This window comes from Sinocyclocheilus grahami, unplaced genomic scaffold, assembly GCF_001515645.1.
Source record: "Sinocyclocheilus grahami isolate Dianchi unplaced genomic scaffold, SAMN03320097.WGS_v1.1 scaffold555.1, whole genome shotgun sequence".
Taxonomy (NCBI): Eukaryota; Metazoa; Chordata; class Actinopteri; order Cypriniformes; family Cyprinidae; genus Sinocyclocheilus; species Sinocyclocheilus grahami.
Genome location: NW_015505734.1, coordinates 486,427 through 509,589, shown reverse-complemented (window position 1 = coordinate 509,589; position 23,163 = coordinate 486,427). Strand labels below are relative to the sequence as shown.

Sequence of the window (23,163 nt, the reverse complement as noted above, 5' to 3'; positions counted from 1 at the left end):
ATATATAAATTATATTTACAAGAAAATATATATATATTATCGCTCCCTATCTCATTAGATTTATTCTTGACCTTTAAGATGCCTTTACATAATCATAATTATTATAAGTAGCAGTATTATAAAATTAAAATATGTATTGTTTTACAAAAAAAACAAAAAAAAACATTGAAATTGTATTGCTCTCTAGCTCATTAAATGTATAGTTTTACTCTTTACATAACAGTAATGATGATAATATTTTTGGTATATTTTTACTAATTAAAATAAAATGATAAATATTATTACTCCCAAGCTAATTAGAAGTCTTGACCTTTATGATGCCTTTATATAATCATAATACATTTTATTCTTAGTAGCAGCAGTATTATTATAAAATTAAAATATTTGTTACTTTTTTTTACAAACAAAAAACATTGATATTGTATTGCATAGCTCATTAAATTTATAGTCTTGATATTTATGTCTTTACATAAAAATAGTAATTATAATAATGGTAATTGGTATATTTACCAATATAAATAAATATTACTACTCCCAAGTTCATTAGAATTCTTGACATCTATGATGTCCTTACATAAAAATATATATTACTGCTACTACCAATTGTCATTATTATTGTGTTATTTGAATTATTTATTATTCTAAAGACAAACTGAAAAACTTGGCAGCATAGGCTAACCAATTTATCAGGGAACCTCCAACATCCACGTCAAGCATTAAAACATGACATTCATATTTGAGGGCAAAAACGAAAGAGGGCCAAAAAAAAAAACCCACCAACAGGGATTTTGATTACAAAGATCCCAGCAACACTCTTTGGATTTTAATGTGTTGCCTGCGACAATCTGGTATGAGCCAGTATTTCAGTAAAGAATCCATGTAGAAGCATTCATTCTGTCACTGTAAATTAATTATAGCCATGCCATAACGTTAAAATGGGAGTCTCACTGTACCAACAGAATAAAACATGTCTTACCGGCTGCATGCCATCTGCCATTTCACCAGAGCCTATGTGTGTCAGATGAATGAAGTTTGTGGGCTCTCCAATCATGCTACGGTCAATTCTCCTCCGTTTCTTCTTCTGTGAACATAGATGCTTAAATTAACAAAGGTCCAGCATAAAGATACAAAGCACTTGATCGGCAAATTGGTGAAACAGCATGACGTAAACCCAAAGTGTTGAAAATACAAGCTCAACTAAGCCTGTGTCATGTGACCATACAAAGAACACACCAGAGTCTGGGTGATATCACACTAATGTTTCCCTATGGAATCTATTCCTGGATACATCCTGAAGATGAGCAGGATTCATTGAGTTCCTAAAAATCCCCAACTGTTCTACAGTTTACAGTTTCTTTTCTGTGTTTCCCATAACTATGCGGTAGAGTTAGTCTGTAAATCTAAAGTATATATATATAAGTAAATCTAAAAAAAAAACCTTGGATCAACAACCAGAATAATTATTTGATGAGATCATGTGCCATAGTAGGGGTGTTGGCATACATGCCATTACTTATCCGTCCAGAGTGAACAAAGTGCATTTTACAGAACATACAGCACTGGATTTATATTGTCAATCATAAAATACATCTTCTAGACTTATCTGAAATCTCACACTATAGTTTTTGAAACAGACCAGACTAGAGTTTGTTCGCTGTCAGTGTTCAGATCATTTGGTTGGTGTAAAGGTGGATATGCAAACCGAACCAGTGCATGAGAACTCTGGTATCAATTACAATTTGTATGAACCATCCTAACTCGCAGAAGTGAGTCTCACTATTCATTACATATTTATACATTTGCATAATAATAATTATAATACTTTTTAATGTCAATATTCTTATCACATGGATTGTTATTTCTTTCTAAATAATAGCAATAAGCTTTTTAATTAAATATTCATCAATATGACATCTAATGAACACTTTAAGGTACAATTTTGAATAAAATGGGGCTATAACTATTTATTTTTAGATTATGCATGATGAAGAAAAAAAAAAGCTTTTTTAATCTATTATATACCTCGTTTTTTTCTTTCTAAATATTCCAAGTAAATGATCATCCATACGACAAATCTAATGAACACTGAGATACGATTTGGAATAAAACGGGGCTAATAAATATATATTTTTATTCTGTACGATGTTAAAAATAATTATAATAATAATGCTTTTTTTACACATTATTATTATTATTATTATATCAATATTTATTTCTAAATAGTGGTAATAATTTTTCTATTTAAAATAATCAATATGATCGTAGTCAATACGATAAATTTAATGAGCACTTTGAGGTACTATTTGATGCTAGAAGTATTTTTAGTTTCTGTATAATAAATAATAATAACAACAACAACAACAACTAAATAATAATAATAAATTATTGAATAACAAAATCATTGTTCTTCTTATTGTTTCTATTATTTATTTTTGTTGTTAAATTACATACCTATTATTCAAACTTTCACCTCTGTGTTCATTAGACTTATGAATATTGTATTGCTGTTAATTATTCATTAAAGAATATTATATATTAGAAAGAAAAAGAAAGAAAGAAAGAAAGAAAGAAAAAAAGATAAAGAAAGAAAGATAATTCTAGCCTTTTAAATGCAACATCTCTTACGTAACTCCAGACATCCTTGAAAGGTGTTTACTTTCATAATCTTTATATAGTCAATGGCCCATATCACAGCAAACCCTTGGCACATGCTTTAGTCCTTATCACCTTCTCTGACGCAAGGATACACTTTAAATGTAATCATTTTATCTAAATCAGTCTAAGAAAATTGCTCTTGCACTGGGAAGTAGCATTGGTCCGTTACAGATGCCCACTGCTGTCTAACCTAACCCCCCACCCAACAACAGAACAAACAAGAACCTAAAAATAATAAGAGGAAGGAGGGAGAAAAGAATGAGCACTCCCAGCTCGGAGGAGCCAGCTTCCCTTCAGAACCCCCTGTCATTGTTACAGGAGACCATGGTAAACCTGGGTCACTCGTCATTGCCTCAGAACCCCAATCCAGATAGAAACAAACCAACTAACAAAGACTGAATTAAGCCAAGTAATCTGTCAAATATGCAAAACTGTTCTAGAAAAATAAACAAGATTCTTTTACTTACAGGAATATTAAAGGGATAGTCCATCCCAAAATACATGTTTGCTATCATTTAGTCTTTTTTTCCAAACTCTGACTTTCTTTTGCTCATGCAATACAAAAGGAGATGTTTAGCAGAATGTCTGAAATGAAACTGCCATAAAAGCACCATAAAGAGATCCATATGACTCATGCTCAATATTCTTAATAAGTCTTTTAAAGCCATACAATTGATTTGTGTGAGGAACAGACTGGTATTTAAGTCATTAATCACATAAAACTGCTTTTAAAACTTGCCACATCATGATTAAGCAACTTTTGAGGTTAAAGCTGGTACAACGCATTTTGTGGTGCCACTTTGAATAAGTACAACCATGAATGAGATTTAAGAGCTAAAAATAGCAATAGAGAATAGCAAGCAACCTATATCAAACAATCATATGGCTTTAGAAGACTAGTATGTGTAATACAGTATAGGAATATATGGTATGCGAGTCATATGCAGTACTTTTAAAATGTTTTTTGACAGATGGTGGTGGTCACTGTATTTTCATAGTATGAAGCTGAAGAGTCAACATGTTAAACTTCTATTGTGTTCCACTTAAAGTCAGTCATACAGGTTTGGAACAACATGATTGGGAGTAAATGATGACAAAACTTTCATTTATGGGAGAACATAAAAAAAAGAAAAGAATAGCACATGATACACCACTGTTCAAAAGTCTGGGGTCGGTAAATTTTTTACAATTTTCTAAATAAGTCTCTTATGCTCACCAAGGCTGCAATTATTTAAACAAAAACACAGTAAAAGAAAAGGAATATTGTGAAATTGTATTACAATTTGAAACAACTGTTTTGCATTTGAATATATTTTAAATTTATTTCTTTGATGGTGAAGCTGAATTTTCAAAAACCATTACTCCAGTCTTCAGTGTCACATGATCCTTCAGAAATCAATTTAAAACGCTGATTTTATGCTCAAGAAACATTTTTTATTATTAATAACAGTTGGAAACAGTTGTGCTGCTTAATTTGTGTGGAAACCATTTTTTCTGGATTTTTTAACGAAAAGAAAGTTGAAAGAACAGCATTTAGTTGAAATAGAAATGTTTTGCAATATTACAAATGTCCATATTGTCTGATCAATTTAATGCATACTTGCCAAATAAAAGTACCATTTTTTTTTTTATCTTACTGCCCTTGAGCTTTTGAACTGTGGTGTATATTCTTGATAAAAGTCAAATACGCATGTGACGGCACATTTATCAGACTTCCTCACATGCAAAGTGGTTTGGATCCATACCTCTACATGTTCACCCGTTCAATGAAAGAGAATTCTATGTCCATCTGTGTTTCACGTCTGGCTTCACTCTCAAAAACACATTTACACTTCTGACAAACTCCCAAGACTATCTGGGTCACATTCACATCAGCTGAAAGGTTTCTTTTCTGCCCTAGACCAGCGTGAGTCATTCTTCGCGTGATTAGCGAACACAAAACTCGCATGAGCCACAGGGAATGCCTAATTGACAAAATTAGTCCAGATGTTGTTCTCAAAAGGAGCCTGACATCACAGTACCTGTGATTCATGTAGATTCTTGAAAACTAGGCTTTATTGTATTAAAATGGCTTATGGTGGAAGCCTGGGAAATAAAACTATAAATCTCTTTATGATAAATCTCTAAATGAGACACTTACCGGAGGAGGTTTGGCTACCACGCAGCAGCCGATCTTATGCCAGAACGCACTCATCTCCGGCAAGCACCGGTTGGGTTCCCCCCTCTCTCTCGCCACCCTGCAGGCCGTTTAGAGACAAGATAGAGAGAGAATCTAATCCTCAACACCCAGCGATATTAGCCGTGGCTCGTCCAAGAAGCTCTGTCCTGATCACTGACAGAATCCTTGTTGATGTCTTTGCTTTAAGTACATATACAAGACCCCTTATTCCCTCAGTTATTCTGGGGCCCTAATTTCCAGTTGATTCTGTAGGACTATGGGGTTTATATGAGGCAGAGCTGTTACAGATGAGTCTGTTTAATGAAAGAAAGAAAAAAAAGATGAATTTCAGTGAAGCAGCCCTGAATCCTTCACACAAGCACACCATATATCATACATTTAACATACTACATACAAAACAGTAAATTAAACCGATTATGAATGACGCATATCTAAACTTAAATTAAAGAAACAGACTACCATTTTGTAATCTTGTAATTTCTTTCTTTGGCACTGTGATATATACCCTCATAGCACACGTACATCACGGAGACATCTATTTGACGTCTTCATTTACATCTGCAAAACGTATTTTTTTAGAGTGCTTGCTCATCTGCAATACGTCTATAGGATGTTTCCTATCAGATGTCAAATAGACGTTTAGAGAATGTCTTGAAGAGAATGTATGTAAAAGTATCTTAAAGACATCTATCAGATGTTTGTACACAGATGCTTTCCAGATGAAGCAATCTTTAACAGACATCTTGCAGTTGTACCTGTGCTATCTGGGTAATATGGAACTGAACAATAACCATATTAATTTACCACAGTATTTAGTACAACAATTAACTTAAAGGAGACATATAATGCCCCTTTTTACAATATGTAATACAAGTCTCTGGTGTCCCCAGAATGTGTCTGTGAAGTTTCAGCTCAAAATACTCCACAGATCATTTATTATATCATTTTGAAAATGCCTATTTTGAGTGGAAGCAGAAACACGCTGTTTTTCGGGTCTGTCTCTTTAAATGCAAATGAGCTGCTGCTTCCCACCACCTTTTCCAGAACAGAGCTGTGCCTTTACAGCTCGTACCTGCTAAAAACATCCGTTTTGGTTCTTCTGATGATCATGTTTCTCGCGCTGAAATCATGCGTTTTAAAACATATGCATTTTAAACTTCTGATATAAGGTTTTCTGAGTGCACACATCCGAAGCACACGGACAGAAAGCGGCTGTCACAGCATGTGAGTACTAATCTAAGTTCTCATTCACACACAAGTTTACGTTAAAAACTCACACGAGTTACAAAAACAGTCGGTTATGTCTGTCTATGAAGGTTAACAGCTGGGAAATCTGTGTGGCAGCAGCAATATACAGTAAATAAATCAATAAATCCACTGCTCTCTTGTCTCCTCTGAGGCTGGGACTCTAAATAGTGTTCTGTGCTCGTCTGTGCAGCCAAAGACAGAACAGTTAGCATGTTTTGCTCAAACTTTCGCCATGGCATTAGAGCTGGTACACCGTTGTCGCTTGCGAAATCAAAATGACAGCGCCATGGGTGGAAATTTACAGATCAAGGGGCGGCAATATTATAATGAGATCCCTTTGCCACGTCACCAAGGGAGCGAAATCAGATGCGCTCGTTTTCTCAGACGCTTGCAGAAAAAGGCTTACCAAAACAAAGTTACTGGGTTAATCTTTTTCACCTTTCCTTAGTTGGTAGATGCACTGGGGACCTGATTATAGCACTTAAAACCTGGAAAAGCCAGATTTTCATGATATGTCACCTTAAAAAAAACAAAAGAAAAGAAAAAGCCCTATAGCAGTACCATCATGCAGTGATATGATATGATATTATATGAAGGTATGATTTTACCTTATCATATTGTAATACCATATTGATATATACAATTGTGCTGAATGATTAAAATATCCATGTTGATATTAACATGACACCCCAATTCATTTCAAAGAATAGCATATGGTATTATGATAGTATATTGTAAAAAAGTAGTACCATGGGAGTTTTTTTTAAATAAATAAACTAATTACACAAACTAATCTTTGCAACTAATCTTAAACTGAGCTGAACTCTCTGACTAGACATTAATCACATGGCTCTTTATGCTGTCTAGGAAAGCAGTTCACTAGTTTAACTAGTTCACAGCACTTTCTTGGACACCGAGTACACTTCATAGTGCTAAACCGATACAACTAAGTGAAATACACGGAAAATCAGTGTAACAAACGCGTTAAACTGACAGCTACTAAACCACACCTGAAATAAACAATTCAGTAAACGAGTAAACACGGTGAAACAAACCACTCAGTCGCAAGCACAGCCCAGAGGAAGTTAAGGAAAACAATACAACAGTGTGTAAAAGTTTAAAAATGATTTTTTCCCCCTCTCCTCGACTAGTTTTAACTCGCAGCAGCGCGATGATTAAGTTGTCAGAGAGTCATCCGACTGAAGTTAAGTAGACTATCAGCGTCCATCGCTTATCTTTCTCGTCTTTATTACTCAAGCACACAGGCGCTGTTCCTATTCAGACTCAACTATAACTGAAAGTTTGGCACAACAACCGGCTCGATCGATCCCGGGCCATGTTAGAGCCTCAAATGAATTGATAAAGTCCACTCGAGACTTGGAAAGTTATTTTATTTTCTAGCATAAATTAAAATAGAAAGAAAAAAGTTACCTTAGAGGCAAACGAGAGCCCCAGTGAGCGGCTGGAGTGAAGCAACTCTTGTGCGGGAGAGCTGTTGGTGGAAATGACTCTGTTTAGATCACTGAGGTGTGGTTGAAGTTTCCCCATTAATGAGAAAACAGTTCAAACCAGAGACCATCAGCGCCACCAACGGGCTACGGATAATATTGGATGAATGGCGTATGCACTCTTACTTTTTTTTTTATTGCAATTTTTAGAACAAAGAACATAGAAGGGCAATAACATTTAAACTGAATGAAAACAAATACTTAAAATAAATAAATAAAAACAAAATAAGAAAAGCAATTAAAAAAAACTCACGTCTGTAAACAAGTACAAATTATTCAAAGAATAGATTTAAGGCTTTAAAGTAATTTCCAGGTTTTTTTTTTGCTTTGTTATTTCTTGTTTCTTTTAACGTATACAAGTAGTGACCTATTTCTATTCTGAAATGAGTCAAATTAGGTTTTTTCACCGCCCATTTACATTTGTGAATAAAGAATTTTCCATATATAATGAGTACATTCACAATATACCAAATCTTGAAGTCAACATATACTCATAAAAAAATAAAACATCCTTTTCTTTGAGTTGCAATTCAATATTAATACTTTGTTTAACAAAAAAATAAATAAATCACACCAAAATAATTTTGTATAAATACAATCATAAAATAAATGAACAATACTCTCATTTTCCTCTTTACAGAAAACACACTTCAAGTCAATGTCGTTACAAAACTTTGCAATTACCTGTTTTATAGGATAAATATGATGAACGATCTTGTATGATACTTCTCTCATTTTATTTGTGATACAAAAACGTCTGGAGATCTTAAAGGTTTCTTTCCAGTTGACAGCTTGAAATTGTGATCTCCAAAAACCAATGGCTAAAGGAACACCGGAAATTTGGCAAATCGTTCTAAGATAATTATTATTACATTTTTGTTCTTTTATATTTATACCTTCCAGTTTAACACTGAAGTCTAAATTTGGTTGTATGCATTCTTTCAGGTTATAGATTTGTTGATGAAAATTGAGAGGTTTATGCAAATAAATTGTCTCCAACTTTTTATTTTACGCCATATAAATCTCTCCAAAGGTTTCCAGCGGTCAAGATTTAAAAGCAAATCAGTGTGTACTTTCGCAGTAAATTGTGTATCAAACATAATGCAGTGTGTCACATTTTGGAAATTATTATTATTATTATTATTATTAGATATTATATTGCATTTACTGATGAAAACACAACAGCATAGAATCTATTTTAACGCAAAATGTTAAATTCATTAGAAATATATATTTAAGCTATTTTTCCAGGAATATAAATATTACAATTGCAAAATAATAATAACTATTTCTCTAAAGTGGCACAATGCATTATCACAATCGAATGCAAAATTGCACATGACGGATTTTAATCTCGAACATTTTTTTTTTTTTTGCAATCTCAGCAATCCTATCGTGAAGAGAGAGATTTAAATTGTAAAATAAGTTGGAGGAAATGTATTTGCTTAAATCTCTTCATTTTCAAAAGCAAAGAATGAGTAAGCTCTCTTTCTATTTCTCTTCTGGTGTATCTCGTCGTGTACTGGTTATGCAGCAGGGGGCGCTACAAACACCTCAACTTTTAAACACTACCAAAGAAGAATCACTCAAATATTTGTACTTCCGGTACCGTTCGTGCGCCATCTTTGACAACAAATAACCCATCTATAATATTTTTGTTTTCAAAAAGTATCGAAAAGTATGATAGAACACTAAATCGCTATAAATAACCGAAGCATACGTCTGGTCTTCACCGTATCTAACGCGTTATAATACATTCAAAGTCTCCGGGAAACATTTGTGGCGAGGTGAGCAGCAGAAGTTTTGCTTTATTCTGTTTACTAGCACCTGACTGCAGGAGTTTGATTAACTGTCATTAAAAGAGATTTTAATGACATATTTTATATGGTATTGGCTATATAGTAACTGTAGACAATCACATCACAATATGAAACGTTATTATCTAACTTAAAAACTTAAGCGAAACTTAAACACAACTTGTAGATGATAAATTTAGTCATGTTCTTAATGCCAGATTATTAGCGTGCTCATAAAAATAATATATGTTTACTGTATATATATATATTACGAAAATCTCGTTAAAGATAACTAAGGTAACGATATTAGCTAATTGTTATGATATAGAAATGAAACTTATTTAAATAATAACACTGCATAATTGACATTAAACCTGACTGTGCGTGACTAAAAATGATGAAAATGTCCGTCCAGTAATTTTGTCAACAAAAGCATGAAACCTTCCCCCCGGAACTTGCCTTACTATAAAATGATGACTATTTCCTGTCCTGTCACTGATAATGAATTCTGTCTAACATTAATGTACACATCCGCTTCCTGGCACTTAAAAACACTCGATCCTTGTGGAATACAGTCTTATGACTAATATAACCACAGTGTCATTCAGCATACAGTGTATATATGGAAACCATTTCCTGCTTTACATCTTTTGGGCATTTTCTTTGAAACACTGCACCTGGTTATTAAACACCCCATGAATGTAAACAGGTGGCTGTCAAGAAATTTCAGCATCAATATTCACTATATTCTGATGCTTCAAACCTTATTTGCATGATTAGATGTCGCTTGTGGATTTGGGTAAGCGTTTGTTGGAGGCAGCACGCAAAGGACAGGATGATGAAGTGAGGTCACTTATGGCCAATGGAGCTCCTTTTACTACAGACTGGGTGAGTCATATTTGCTGTTCGTTGCTTATTGTCTGCAATTTATAATCAGAATTTTAATATAACATGAATATGGTAATATGTTTTAGCTGGGAACCTCGCCGCTTCATTTAGCAGCGCAATACGGGCACTACTCCACTGCTGAGGTGCTTCTCCGTGCCGGCGTGAGTAGAGATGCCCGCACTAAAGTCGATCGGACCCCCCTCCACATGGCTGCTACAGAGGGCCACTCAAGCATCGTTGAGCTATTGGTCAAGGTAAGAACAGATGAATGCAGAATAGTATTGGATTTTTTTTATATTTAGTCATTCTGACTTTTTGTTGAGTTATTATATCTGTTATATGTGGGACAGAGTGGAGCAGACATCAATGCCAAAGACATGCTGAAAATGACCGCCCTGCACTGGGCTACAGAACATGGGCACAGAGGAGTCGTGGAACTGTTGATCAAATATGGAGCTGATACTCATGCCCTCAGCAAGTTTGACAAGACGCCTTTTAACATTGCGGTGGACCGAGGAAACACTGAGCTGATGCTGTTGTTACAGGTACAAACGAGACTGCATTTGTAATGATGTGTTGATCATCAAATATCAAAGCACAATGTAAAATGCACCAGCTGTTGTGTATTTAAAGTTGATAGGCAAAATCAGGCTGCAGTCTTACAACTTGATGGTTTGTTTTTTATTCTAGGAGGGAATGCAGAACCAAGTGAACATGAATCCAGAGAGGACTATCCTAAGCAGCACATCACCCGCCACAGCCAGCCCTCAGTTCATCATCTCCTCCTCTGGAGTCGTCAATCTCTCTGATATTGTTCTCAGTAATGCTAAGGCTAACACAGGTATGAGTTTCGTTACATTTTGATTCCATGCTTGTCCATAGTGGGTGAATGACAAAATTATTGAAATTGTGTTTTTCATAATTTTTATTAAAAAAAAAATGTGTCCCTATGACAATGACTATGCCAACCTGTTCTCTCCTTATGAATCGTATTTTTTCCCCCTAGTATATTCAGTTTGTTGGCTTAATGTAAGGAATTTTCCCACATACACTACATTTTTTTAAATAAAAGAATCCTTACAAATGATCACCTGTCACATAAAAATATTAAGCAGCACAACTGTTTTCAACCCTGATAAAAACAAATATTTCTTGAGCACCAGATCAGCATACTAGAAAAATTTCTGAAGGATCATATGACTAAAAGACTTTTCAATTCAGCTTTGCCATCACCGGAATAAATTAACATTTAAATATATAAATATAAAATTATAAAATATGTAAAACTAGAAAAGCTATTTTAATTGTAATAATATTTCACAATAATACTTTTTTTACTGTTTTTTTTAATCAAATTGGTGTATCTTAGGTGAACATAAGAGACTTCTTTCAACAACATTAAAAACCAACCTCACACTTTGGAACAGTACTGTATGTATTGCCTCATGTTTGAAAAAGAAAAAAAAACTTTAGGCATACTTTGTATACCTATGATGATTTATTTTTCCTTTGGGTACAACTTAGAAAATGCATGAGTTGCAACGTTTCTTTAGCAGGTTTGTGTGACTTTGATTTAAATTGAGCTTTAAATTTGATTAATTTAAACCAATTTTATCTCAATTCATAACAAAATTACCAGCCAACTGTTATTTTATTTACTCACTAGAGCCAATTTTTCTTGCATTTCATGCTTGTTGAATGTTCATTTTGACATTGATGTTTTGCAGCAGTATTTAATTGACCAGTTTTATTTAACTTTTATTTGAATAGGATGCACATAGAGAATGTTATTATATTTGTGTATTTCTCCTTTGCAAACAAACTGCTGCTATATCCCAGCAGGAGCTGCAGAGAGTGTGATTACTGCTGATTCGGTAGATTCTGCCATCCAGCATCTTGTAGGGGAGGATGGCCAGAGAGTCATCACCATAGTAACCGACCAACAGGGAAACCTGCAGACTGGCAACTTGGGACAGAAATTCTTTGTCACAATGCAGGGGCAGCAAAGTGAGTAGATTGCTAATTTATAGTTTACAGACTTTGATGCAGTATTTATATTGTAACATGCCTGTATATATTTAGTGGTTGCAGTGCCAGCGGGTCAGATTGCAGAAGAAATCATAACAGAGGTCACCAAACCAGTCCCAACACGGAAGCGGAAATTTGAATCAACCGTCAACCACACAGATGTCAAACATAAGGTTTGACGAGCAGAGATTCCTATTTAAATCTTACTCTTTGGAATGCAAAATCAATTTGACAGTTAACTATTCAGTGTTTTCTATAGGAGCCCACTGAGAAGGACAGTCGGGAACTACTGGAACAGCAGCTAAAAGAAGCAAACAGAAAAGCCCAGGAGTACAGACAGCAGTTACTAAGAAAGGAACAGGAAGCTGAGCAGTACAGGCTTAAACTAGAGGCCATTGCCAACGGGCAGACCAATGGTACCAGCACAGAGCCCCAAGAGGAAGTGGTGCTCCAGGAAGAGGAAGAGGAGGAGGAGGAGGTGGTTGGCGAAGAGGAAGTTGTCATGTTGCCAGAAGGGGCCATCATTATTAAAGAGGAGCCCCTTGACTCAACAGCAGGAGAAACAGTAACGTTAGTAGAGGCTGCAGATATTAGAGCTACCTCAGAGGGCACGCCGTAGCAGTGAACCTAGAGACTCAAACACTCAGGAATTACATACACTCTAGTCTGTGTGCCTGGAGTGTGACATTGTATTTATTCATTGTAAATCATAACCTTTTGTTTTTATCCTTTTTTACTCATAGCATTCAGTTTCTGTACAAACCTCTACAAAGATGTAGCATGAGTTATATTTAGGTGGCCACAACGATGCTGAGTTGCTCAGATTGACAGAATAGGAAGACCAGACGTGTCTTTTTAACATACAGCCGTGCAAGTTATAGAAGATTTAGAGATAATGCTTTTCAATCAAGCCCTGTTATGCACCTCTAATGCATACTGTACTGTTAGTACACACCATAGTGTACTGAATGTTCTGGGTACACACAATTTTGACTCGTTCTTTAAGTTTTATTAAAAAAAATGCAAGTTGTGGTTATTATAGTAATGCACTTTGATAAAAAAATAAACTGGGACAGTGTTCTGGAGGTTTTAAAAACATAAAGGTGAAGCTGATATTTTTGTAAAATGACCTGCATTAATGAATCGGTATGAAATGTATGATTTGAGATGCAAAATATGCCTTTTTAAACTATATTCAAGGTCAGTGAACCATGAAAATATTGTACAAAAATTACTAGGTTTACAAGCGGAATGCTTATTGCCTGGTGCAGTGTTGTGCTTTATTATAACCACGATTTTTCTTTCTTAAAAAAAAAAAGAAGGTCAAGTGCAAATGCAGTTGGTAGAGCTTAACTTGAACTTGGAACATTCCTAAAATAGTGACATAAGAAATTTAGAATGAAGGTTAACAGTAGTTTATATAACGAACAATACTAGACATTATTCAAGATAAGATGACTTATGTTATGGCTTTGTGTAACATTGACCTGCTCCTACAGTGTGAGGCATGTCTTAATGATGCAGACGGCATTGGGTGGTGTGATAATCAGTAGCTTTGTATTTACTTAGTAAACAGACTCATGTATTGTAATATTTTTTGCTGTTTATAAAGATAATTTACTCCTTTCAGATTTCATTGGATGTTTCACTTTTTTTTTTTTTTTAATCTTACATAATTTCCTTTGTTCTGTTAAGACACTAAATCACGATTTGCATTTCAGTGTTTCATGCTCTAAAAAATATGCAACATGTCTTTGCTTGCATTTCATGTGCCTGTTTTGACTTTCCCTGTAAATTTTCTCAGCTGCTTTCTTTATAGATGTTAGCAGCTTTTACCGTCAGTGTTTAAGTGAAGTTATATCATCGGTTGCGCTCACGTTCTGTATGTCAAGTTTTAAAATGTGAATGCAATTTTGTTCAAATGTTCTATAGATTTTCTTCTCATATAAAAATTGTTTTGCATTATCTTTGACATGTTTTCCAGGTACACAGCTGATGATTAACATTTCATGAATTGAATTTCAAGGGCTTGCATTACCATTATTGTGCAAAACTGATTTTTGCTCAGTACATATGCAAATTTACAGTTTTCTTCTATCGAAAACCATGAATATTATGATTTTGGAGGACATGATTATACTATTTATTGAATAATGGGGGATTCATTTGGTTAAGACAATGTTTTTCCCTTATATTTTTCTTGCTTATTATGCATTTAGGATTTCTGTTGTATAGGATGTCATCAACAGTGCTTTATAGGCAAAAACATTGATAATCTGTTGAAATTAGGCCTAAAGCAAGTTATGTTTACACTTTTATTTTGATGTAAAGTTTGAAGGGCATAATTACTTGTATTTCAGTGTGTTGGAAGCAAATGCTTAGAGTTCTAACTAAAAGTAGACCCAAGTACATGATGCATAACAAAGAACAAGTTTGTTCCTGAGTTTTCTTGTTTGCATATTTTTTACACATATATTTTTGTAATGAAACACTATCTGGGCTTTAGTGCACTTGCAGCTACATTTTTATCTCTGGTCAAAATAAATATTTTTAAGGTTTGGTATATCTACTAGTTTTTTTAAAGGGAAAAAAATCTTTCACTGATTTAAAATTGTTTTTTTATAATAAATTCATTCATATTTCCTCACGAGTGACCAAAACGCGTTTTCGGAAAGATTGCCTTCATGCGGCTTCCGTACTCACGTTGACTAGCGTAACAGGCAAACGTGAGATATTTCTTCATATTAATTTGACATTTTAAAAGAAAACTATGTAATTGCAGACGGTGCAGGTATGTTATTATTATTTTATTTAATTTTCGATACTTTGAATACTTACGCAACGCTACTATTAATTTAGCATGCTAACTGCGCTACATACACACAGGAATGGATGCACTTTAAAAGTACATGCTTTGCTTTTATTTACAATTGTGTTTTTCCTGCCAGCATGAGAAATACTGAAGATCTGGAGTAGTAGAGAGGAGACAGCACCATCATATCCTTCTCAGCTGTTGTCAAGTTCGTCTCTATCTCACAAACATGTTTCCAGAATTGAACAGTATTCTCAATTCCACTCCAGACAGTTTCAAATCGGTAATTACATCTCATTACAGGCTTGAAGTAACTTACACAATGCCACTGACTCTAACCGATGTTCTCTGTACTTATAGAGTGACTTTATCCTGGTGTCAAGACAGACGAGCTGATGCATCATTTCTCATTCATCACCATCTGTCTTTCTATTTACGTGGTAAGTGACCTATTGTTTATAGTGAGGAAAATGTATTTATTTCAATTCATTTTAAACGTGTATGTTTCCAGCTGGCTGTAAGGTGTGTTTTCTGGGTCTTGTGCAGTCCTTCAGTCACTACAGTGCTGTCAGTCAGAGGCTGGTAAGGTTACATCAACTTACTCTGTTTAGACGTGTTGTTGATGACATTTACAGGTCTTGATCATAATGTTTCTGGGCAGGGAGTGAGTCTGGCCCAGGCAAGAGAGAAGGGCCAGCTAGTGTTTCTTGAAGGACTGAAGAATTCTATCGGAGTTATATTACAGGAGGACACCAGTCAGGAGACACAACCCTTGAGTTATCTCAGGCATGTATAGTATGTTATTAAAATCTAGTTTAAATACATTTGATCTCAATTCTTTCTTCCTATAGTGTTATATAAGATTTTGCCTTCCTTTTTTTTTCTAGGACCCCAGGTGCTGGACTGGAAGGTCTGTTCAGATTTGTGTAACGTTCTGTGTGTCAGAGTGGAGATGGTGATGCTGGTGAATCATGGGGTCCTCCAGTGTTACTCATAGATGATCTCAGTGTGCTCCTGAGTTTAGGTGTTAGTGTTGGAGCGATACTAGACTTTACCCTCTACTGCCAAGCCACTGTGTGCTCTGAGTTACAGGTGAGTCAGCGTTTTTTGCATCAGTGCCTAAAATAATGTCAGATGCATTAACTATAAACGTTTAATGATATCCAGGGAAATGTGGTTATTCTGGTGAGATGTGAGGAGGAGGATGCAGATGATGATGAAGAGGGATCAAACCTGCTCCGGAGGGGACTAGTTCATCAGTGTAACTTGGCATTACATGTAGAGGGGTTACCAACGGGCTACTGCAGGGACATACATGGACAGGTGCAATTTCATGTTAAAGTTTACTGTTTACTGTAATAAATGGCTCTGAAGTGTGCTGACTTTTTGCTGTTTTTTCTTTTTAGATGGAGGTTTGGTGGCGACAGGGAGAAGAGACCATCTACAACCAACGAAAAATATTTCATTTTAAAGTCCATGATAAAGGAGCATCGTTTTTCGCTCGAGGGACTTCTAGTGCTGTACTCTAAGGTTTCAAATGAATATATATGTTTTTCACACAATTTCTAATGTCATTATGTAGTTTGTTTTATATAAATGCATATATTTGTTTGTATTTATCACCAGTTGCTGTTGATTTGTTCACTTGTTTGCTGAGACAATTTAGTGTACTAATGTAATGAGTGCTTGTAACATGTACATCAAGATCTGGAACGATGATGCTAGTTGATGTTGTTGTTTAAAGGAACACAAGAACAAAGAAGAGCTCAAGAAAATATCCATACCTAGGTTAGAAATATTTGATTTCTCACCGAATGAGAACTAATGCATACAACAAAATTTCAAAACTTAACATTTAAATGAAAAACAAAAAATAAAGCTAAAAACAATTCAAAATATTAAAGAACAAAAGGTATAAGCGTATAATAATGATTCTAACATAACACTAAGCCAAACACCAAAAAAAACAACTACATATATGTGTATGTACAACCATGCACACATGCGCATATATATATATATATATATACTGTACATACACATTTATAATTTAAATATATATATTATTTAGTTTGTTGAAGTATTAAAATAACTCAAATTAAATAAAACTAAAACTTAATAAAATACCTAAACAGACATAATAAATTCAGACATAATTTAACTAAAATTAAAATAACAAATACAAATAATACAAATCAAATGACAGTAGTTTATCAGTAATCCTAAAAAATAACACTGCCAAACTTACATGCTAAAAAAACAACAACTTACACATAGTAAGAAATGGTTATAAAAACTGAAACAGAAGTGAAACAAGTAATAGGATTATATGTAAAAGAACTTGAAATAAATATGTTAAGAATATATTTGTAGATTTTAGAATAATTAAACGTATCCTGCACAGTCGCTTATGTAAAGTTGTCACAGAGGTCGCAGTTGTGCATTTGGTGATTGTAACAACCCACTATTGTGATAAAAAAAAAAAACTTTATGTGATTCATTATGATTTATTTACGCGAATCGGTTCCTTTGAACAGTTCGGTTCATGGCTCATTATGAATCGGACATGTAATACATGGTTCTCGTTTCACTCCGGACTGATTCGTGAGCGAATCGTTTATGGTTTGAAAAGATCCGACTCAAAAATGATTCATTCATGAATCGGACGTCGCTTCCATCAGTCTTTGACCATCACTACCGTCTCGAGAAGTCGGATTGTACTTCCGTTTTGCAGTGAGTGAAATGCAAAGAGATTCGCAACACGCAATCCACTGGACAATCATTACTTATTTTAATCCCTCTTTACCATTTTTGGAGTGACCGTGGAAATTAATTAAGATACAAATTTATATATATATATATATATATATATGTGTGTGTGTGTGTGTGTGTGTGTGTGTGTGTGTGTGTGTGTGTATGTGTAACAGTCGATAGTATAATGTAAATAAGGATAAAATTGTTAAAGTGCATGAAATCACGTGTTTAAAGCAACCGCCCTCTTTTCTGGACTGGAATGAGCTAGACTCCTGCACGCCTCAACCTGCTGACGAACATATACCAATATAAAGGTTTCTATTAGACCTGTCAGTTCTTATCATGGGCAGTTTATATCTCTCAAGAGGTCGGTGTATTCTCCGGCAGGTGTTCTCTGGCTTACCCAGCATGCTGCAGCGGCCTTACAGCCTCGACGTGTCAGCGCAGCTCCTGCGGACTGAAGCCTTCATAGAAGGGCGCTGGGTCTCCGCTGCATCCACATTCCCCGTGTTAGATCCAGCCACGGGAGAAGAGATCGCGAAGGTGTCCGACTGCGGTACAAAGGAAGCTCAAGACGCTGTCAATGCTGCGTACAAAGCGTTTCACCTGTGGAAGAGTCAGACAGCCAAGGTGATTTGTGGGAAATGTTTTTAATGAGCATGACTGTCATTCATAACTCTTCAATATTAGGCCTTACTTCTTTACAGGAACGCACGAAGTTAAACATAATTACAAAATACCGTATTTACTATGAAATCGCATGGTAATACCTTGGTATTTACAGTGCATGGTACTCAAAGGTACTTGGGGGGGAAAAGACCATTTACTTAGAGCTGTGTTTTGCAATTTGTGACAATTGTGATTATTTTCATGACAATTTTCCCTCACAATTCTCATTATTATAATGTGAAAAAATAAACATTTAAAATTAAGATTTAAATCAATTAAATTAAAAATATGTATTAAAAAGAAGTTAATTGAAATAAATACAGTTATAAGCAAATACAAAAATGATAAAGTATTTATTTATGTTCAGAAGTTCTGATGTACATACTGATGCTTGCTCTTTGCAGGTAAGAACCTTTTTATTAAAAAAAAAATTCCCGAAATGGTTTGGTCAGATTAATACTTATATTCAACAAGGATGCATTAAATGAATCAAAAATGACAAACACTTTTACATTGTTACAAAAAAAAAACCTATTTTAAATAAATGCTGTTTTTTTTTTTTTACTTTCTATTCATCAAAGAATCCTAAAGATTCTACTGAAATAAAAAGTGGTACAACTGTTTTCAACATTGATAATAATAATAATAATAAGAAATGTTTCTTGAGCAAAAAAAAAACCACTTTAATAATAAGAAGAAACGTTTCTTGGGCAAAAAAGTCGGCATATTAGAAATTGTAGTAATATTTCACAATATTAATAAAATGAAATAAAAATGATAATTTAATGAAAAAAAAAAAGATTTATTTAAATCATAAAGTATTTAATCATGCTCAGAAGTTCTGATATACATATTGATACATGCTCTTTGCAGGAAAGAAGCATTTTGCTGCGGAAATGGTTTAATCTGATCAATGAGCACAAGGAAGATCTTGCCAAGTTGATCACAGCCGAGTCTGTAGGTATTCTGACCCATTACATACAGGGTACATCTAACGATACTATTTACAAGGATTCCGATATTAGAATTGGTTATAACTCAAATGTGTGTACAGGGGAAGCCCATGAAGGAGTCTGTTGGTGAGATTACATATTCTGCCTCCTTTCTGGAGTGGTTTTCTGAAGAGGCCAGACGTGTATATGGAGATATTGTCGCACCTCCAGCCAAGGACCGCAAGATCCTGTTACTCAAGCAGCCGGTGGGAGTGGCTTCCATCATTACACCTGTGAGACTTCCTCCTTCATTCTGATAACATAACACCATCAGGCTGTAGGTTTAATGAGCTAAACTAAAACTGTCAGCTCCCAGTTGAGATTTAAAATTTTCCCTTTTCACAGTGGAATTTCCCCAGTGCCATGATCACCAGGAAAGTGGGCGCAGCGCTTGCGGTGGGCTGCACTGTGGTGGTGAAGCCGGCTGAGGACACGCCTCTCTCTGCTCTGGCACTTGCTGAGGTCTGTCTGTTTCCATGAAAGCCTGCTTAACTTGACATTTACCAGTCTGCAAACTTTATAGATGAACTAGTTTGGGGTCTGTAAGATTGTAATTTTTGAAAAACCTTTTTGAAAGAAATTAATTATTTTATTCAAGGATGCATTAAATTGTTCTAAAGTGACAAATACTTTGTAAATTACATTGTAACAAATGCTGTTTTTTATTTTGTATTCCACAAAGCACAACTGTTTTCAACATTGATAATAATGAGAACCAAATTCTCATTTCTTTTGAACAGTAATGTGTATGAAAGAGTGCATAATGCATTGTATTCCTATCTAGCTGTCGGTTCAGGCCGGCATTCCTCCTGGGGTGTTTAATGTGGTGCCCTGCTCAAGAGAAAAGACCCCTGCTGTTGGGGAGCTGTTCTGCACAGACCCTCTCGTGGCCAAAATCTCATTTACTGGCTCCACAGCCACTGGCAAGGTAAAGATCTAATTTATTTGCGCAGTCAATATTTAATGTTCAACATAATTTTATAATCGCTCAAGTAAATGCTTTTGCAGGTACTACTAAGACATGCTGCAGGAACTGTCAAAAGGGTCTCTATGGAGTTGGGAGGACATGCCCCCTTTATTGTATTTGATAGTGCTGATGTAGATAAAGCAGTTGCAGGAGCGATGGCTTCCAAATTCAGGAACTCAGGCCAGGTGAGTATATTTCACTCTTAAAGGGATAGTTCAACCAAAAAAATGAAAATTCTGTCATTAATTACTCACCTTCATGTCGTTCCAAACCCGTAAGTCCTTCGTTCATCTTTGGAACACAAATTATGACATTTTTGATGAAATCCGAAAGCTTTCTGACCCCGCATAGACAGCAACGCCATTCACGAGAGTACCATGATGCATGTGTGTGACGATGCTGCTGATGCAGGAGCTGGCATTCTGACGTAGAACAACCTTGTTTCCAAAGTCGTTATTTTTGTTTTCTTTGCGCACAAAAAGTATTCTTGTAGCTTCATAACATTACGGTTGAACCACTGATGTCACATGGACTATTTTGTCGATGTCCTTACTACCTTTCTGGGCCATAAAACTTTTCAGTTGCGTTGCTGTCTATGCAGGGTCAAAAAGCTCTCGGATTTCATCAAAAATATCTTAATTTGTTCCAAAGATGAACAAAGGTCTTATGGGTTTGGAACGACATGAGGGTGAGTAATCAATGACAGAATTTTCATTTTTGGATGAACTATCCCATTAAATTAATTTATTTTATGCAAAATATTGCTGCTTATTTTTATTATTTATTATATTTTATTATTATTTTTTAGTTTATTTTGGGGAGAAATTTGACCTGTACATTGACACTTTGCACAAAGGAAGAAAAGTACATGTTTTTCATAAATAATGAGTGAAGTAGTGAACTTTAGGTACTCATAAGGTTTCAGAACCATGGCATTCTTTGAAGTACCTTTGAGTACCATGTAAATACTATGGTGTACTTGACATTTTTGTAACCGTAAACAGCTGTTTTCCATGTCTCACCTGTAATGTGTCTCTCTGCTGTAGACCTGCGTGTGCTCCAACCGCTTTTTGGTGCAGAGTGGGATCCATGATGCTTTCATGGAGAAGCTGGCGAAGGCTATGGATGCCGAACTGAAGGTTGGCCACGGCTCAGAGCCCACCACCACACAAGGGCCGCTCATCAACACCCGCGCTGCAGAGAAGGTGCCTCATGCCAATAGCAAATACAGTAACTGATGATTCTGTTGGATACAAACACTAATGTCACTGTCAACAAGCACACGTACAGATCATGTGGTTAAGATGATGGGTTTAATGGTGTTGATCAGCTGTTGTTTCTTTCAGGTGGAGAACCAGATTGTAGATGCTGTGGCACAGGGAGCAGTCATAGTTCGAGGTGGGAAGAGACTGGAGGGCTCCTTCATGCAGCCCACCCTGCTGTCCAGTGTCAACACTGACATGCTCTGCATGCGAGAGGAGACCTTTGGACCCCTTATTCCTGTTGTTAAGTGAGTATTTACTGTTTATTGTATTACATGACTTCATGTTAACTTCAAATTTTATAATTTAAAACACATTTTATATTACATATTTCTCTACAGATTTCATAATATACTGTATTATCAGCATAACAATTTTAAGTTTAGTTTCAATTGCTTCTAAAAAATATTTAGGTTTCATTTGATTATTAAAAAAATGTAAGATTTGTAATTATTTAATTTTTCATTTTTATAACACTTTTTTTGTAAATGGGTATCAATGGGCTACATGTTTCAGCGTGAATGATTTGTCTGATGATGTCTGGTTGTGTCTGCTGCTGACTTTTTTTTTCTTCACCAGGTTCAACACAGAGCAGGAGGCACTTGCCATTGCCAATGCTTCTCCTGTTGGTTTAGCAGGTTTGTCCTTCTGTGCAAATTAATTGCATGTTAATATTTCACATTGTTATCGTTTTTACTGTATTTTTATTCAAATAAGTGCAGCCTTTGTAAGCATAAGAGACTTCTTTCAAAAAAACAAAAAATGTATTATAAAATTTATTTTAAACTTCTGGTCGGCAGAGAATATATACTTTTTTTTTTTTTTTGGGACCAGAAAAATCATATTTTCCTTTAGCTCCACTGTACCCTTTTGTGTCTGAATGGTCAAGTAAAGCAAACAGCAGCTACATACCTTTTATCACTTGGCTCTTTCTACGGAATTACATTCAAAACTGTTTTCTTTTATCAGGTTACTTTTACTCCAGAGACATCAGTCAGATCTGGCGGGTGGCTGAGCAGATGGAGGTGGGCATGGTTGGGGTCAACGAAGGTCTGATCTCCACCACAGAAGCCTCTTTTGGTGGAATCAAACAGTCTGGACTGGGCAGAGAAGGATCCAAATATGGCATTGATGAGTATCTAGAAATAAAGTACATGTGTTTGGGGGGACTCTCCCTTTAAAGACAATGGTTACTGGCAGGCAGTATGTCATTATTCAAGCAAGACCATCATACAAACATTAATCCACAAAACACATGATACATTCTCTCTTTTAATCAGATGTAACTGAATAATGACTATACAGAGACATTTCACTGTCAGGATAATTTAGATATTTGCTGTAAAAATGGGTACAAATTGTCCTTTTTGTGATTCCGTCCATCATAACTGATTGATGTAACATA

The 23,163-nt window shown here is 35.2% G+C and overlaps 3 protein-coding genes and 1 long non-coding RNA gene across 6 annotated transcripts in view; 3 read left to right on the top strand and 1 right to left on the bottom strand.

Annotated features, from left to right (window-relative positions):
- Window positions 1-7,670, bottom strand: part of LOC107556109 (CDC42 small effector protein 1-like) — an 18,878-nt gene extending 11,208 nt beyond the window's left edge. Inside the window, exons 1-3 of the mRNA XM_016239143.1 lie at window positions 7,514-7,670; window positions 4,796-5,127; window positions 977-1,081 (exon numbers count right to left, since the gene is read on the bottom strand). Coding sequence (XP_016094629.1) covers window positions 977-1,081; window positions 4,796-4,849 — 159 coding nt within the window. The 5' untranslated portion in view covers window positions 4,850-5,127; window positions 7,514-7,670. The remainder of the gene's footprint in view (window positions 1-976; window positions 1,082-4,795; window positions 5,128-7,513) is intronic.
- A 1,535-nt stretch (window positions 7,671-9,205) lies between these two features.
- On the top strand, window positions 9,206-14,831 carry LOC107556107 (GA-binding protein subunit beta-2-like). Of its 2 annotated transcripts, none has more exons than XM_016239138.1 (8): window positions 9,206-9,377; window positions 10,167-10,274; window positions 10,361-10,528; window positions 10,625-10,819; window positions 10,965-11,115; window positions 12,117-12,281; window positions 12,357-12,475; window positions 12,562-14,831. In XM_016239138.1, exons 2-8 carry the CDS (start codon window positions 10,167-10,169, stop codon window positions 12,919-12,921), a joined length of 1,266 nt encoding a protein of 421 aa, XP_016094624.1. In that variant the 5' UTR covers window positions 9,206-9,377; the 3' UTR covers window positions 12,922-14,831. The 2 variants fall into 2 exon arrangements, with proteins under 2 accessions (XP_016094624.1, XP_016094623.1); XM_016239137.1 differs by having other exon boundaries at window positions 12,114-12,281.
- A 161-nt stretch (window positions 14,832-14,992) lies between these two features.
- On the top strand, window positions 14,993-15,896 carry LOC107556106 (uncharacterized). Its single transcript, XR_001605248.1, has 5 exons — window positions 14,993-15,093; window positions 15,251-15,397; window positions 15,475-15,554; window positions 15,626-15,696; window positions 15,776-15,896. It is a non-coding gene; the product is annotated as an uncharacterized lncRNA (long non-coding RNA).
- A 106-nt stretch (window positions 15,897-16,002) lies between these two features.
- LOC107556105 (succinate-semialdehyde dehydrogenase, mitochondrial-like) lies at window positions 16,003-23,075 on the top strand. Of its 2 annotated transcripts, XM_016239134.1 has the most exons (13): window positions 16,003-16,206; window positions 16,282-16,437; window positions 16,521-16,644; window positions 18,256-18,498; window positions 19,411-19,494; window positions 19,592-19,762; window positions 19,875-19,991; window positions 20,314-20,457; window positions 20,538-20,681; window positions 21,543-21,701; window positions 21,843-22,006; window positions 22,338-22,396; window positions 22,728-23,075. In XM_016239134.1, exons 2-13 carry the CDS (start codon window positions 16,430-16,432, stop codon window positions 22,937-22,939), a joined length of 1,629 nt encoding a protein of 542 aa, XP_016094620.1. In that variant the 5' UTR covers window positions 16,003-16,206; window positions 16,282-16,429; the 3' UTR covers window positions 22,940-23,075. The 2 variants fall into 2 exon arrangements, with proteins under 2 accessions (XP_016094620.1, XP_016094621.1); XM_016239135.1 differs by lacking the exons at window positions 16,003-16,206; window positions 16,282-16,437; window positions 16,521-16,644 and adding an exon at window positions 17,676-17,847.
- Window positions 23,076-23,163: the final 88 nt, after the last annotated feature.

Coding starts and splice junctions, on each gene's coding strand:
- LOC107556107 (XM_016239137.1), top strand. CDS start 10,167: ATGTCGCTTGTGGATTTGGGTAAGCGTTTGTTGGAGGCAGCACGCAAA. Junction 10,275..10,360: donor CTCCTTTTACTACAGACTGG/GTGAGTCATATT, acceptor AATATGTTTTAG/CTGGGAACCTCGCCGCTTCA. Junction 12,476..12,561: donor ACACAGATGTCAAACATAAG/GTTTGACGAGCA, acceptor TGTTTTCTATAG/GAGCCCACTGAGAAGGACAG.
- LOC107556105 (XM_016239134.1), top strand. Junction 16,645..18,255: donor TTCTAGTGCTGTACTCTAAG/GTTTCAAATGAA, acceptor ATTCTCCGGCAG/GTGTTCTCTGGCTTACCCAG. Junction 21,702..21,842: donor ACACCCGCGCTGCAGAGAAG/GTGCCTCATGCC, acceptor TGTTTCTTTCAG/GTGGAGAACCAGATTGTAGA.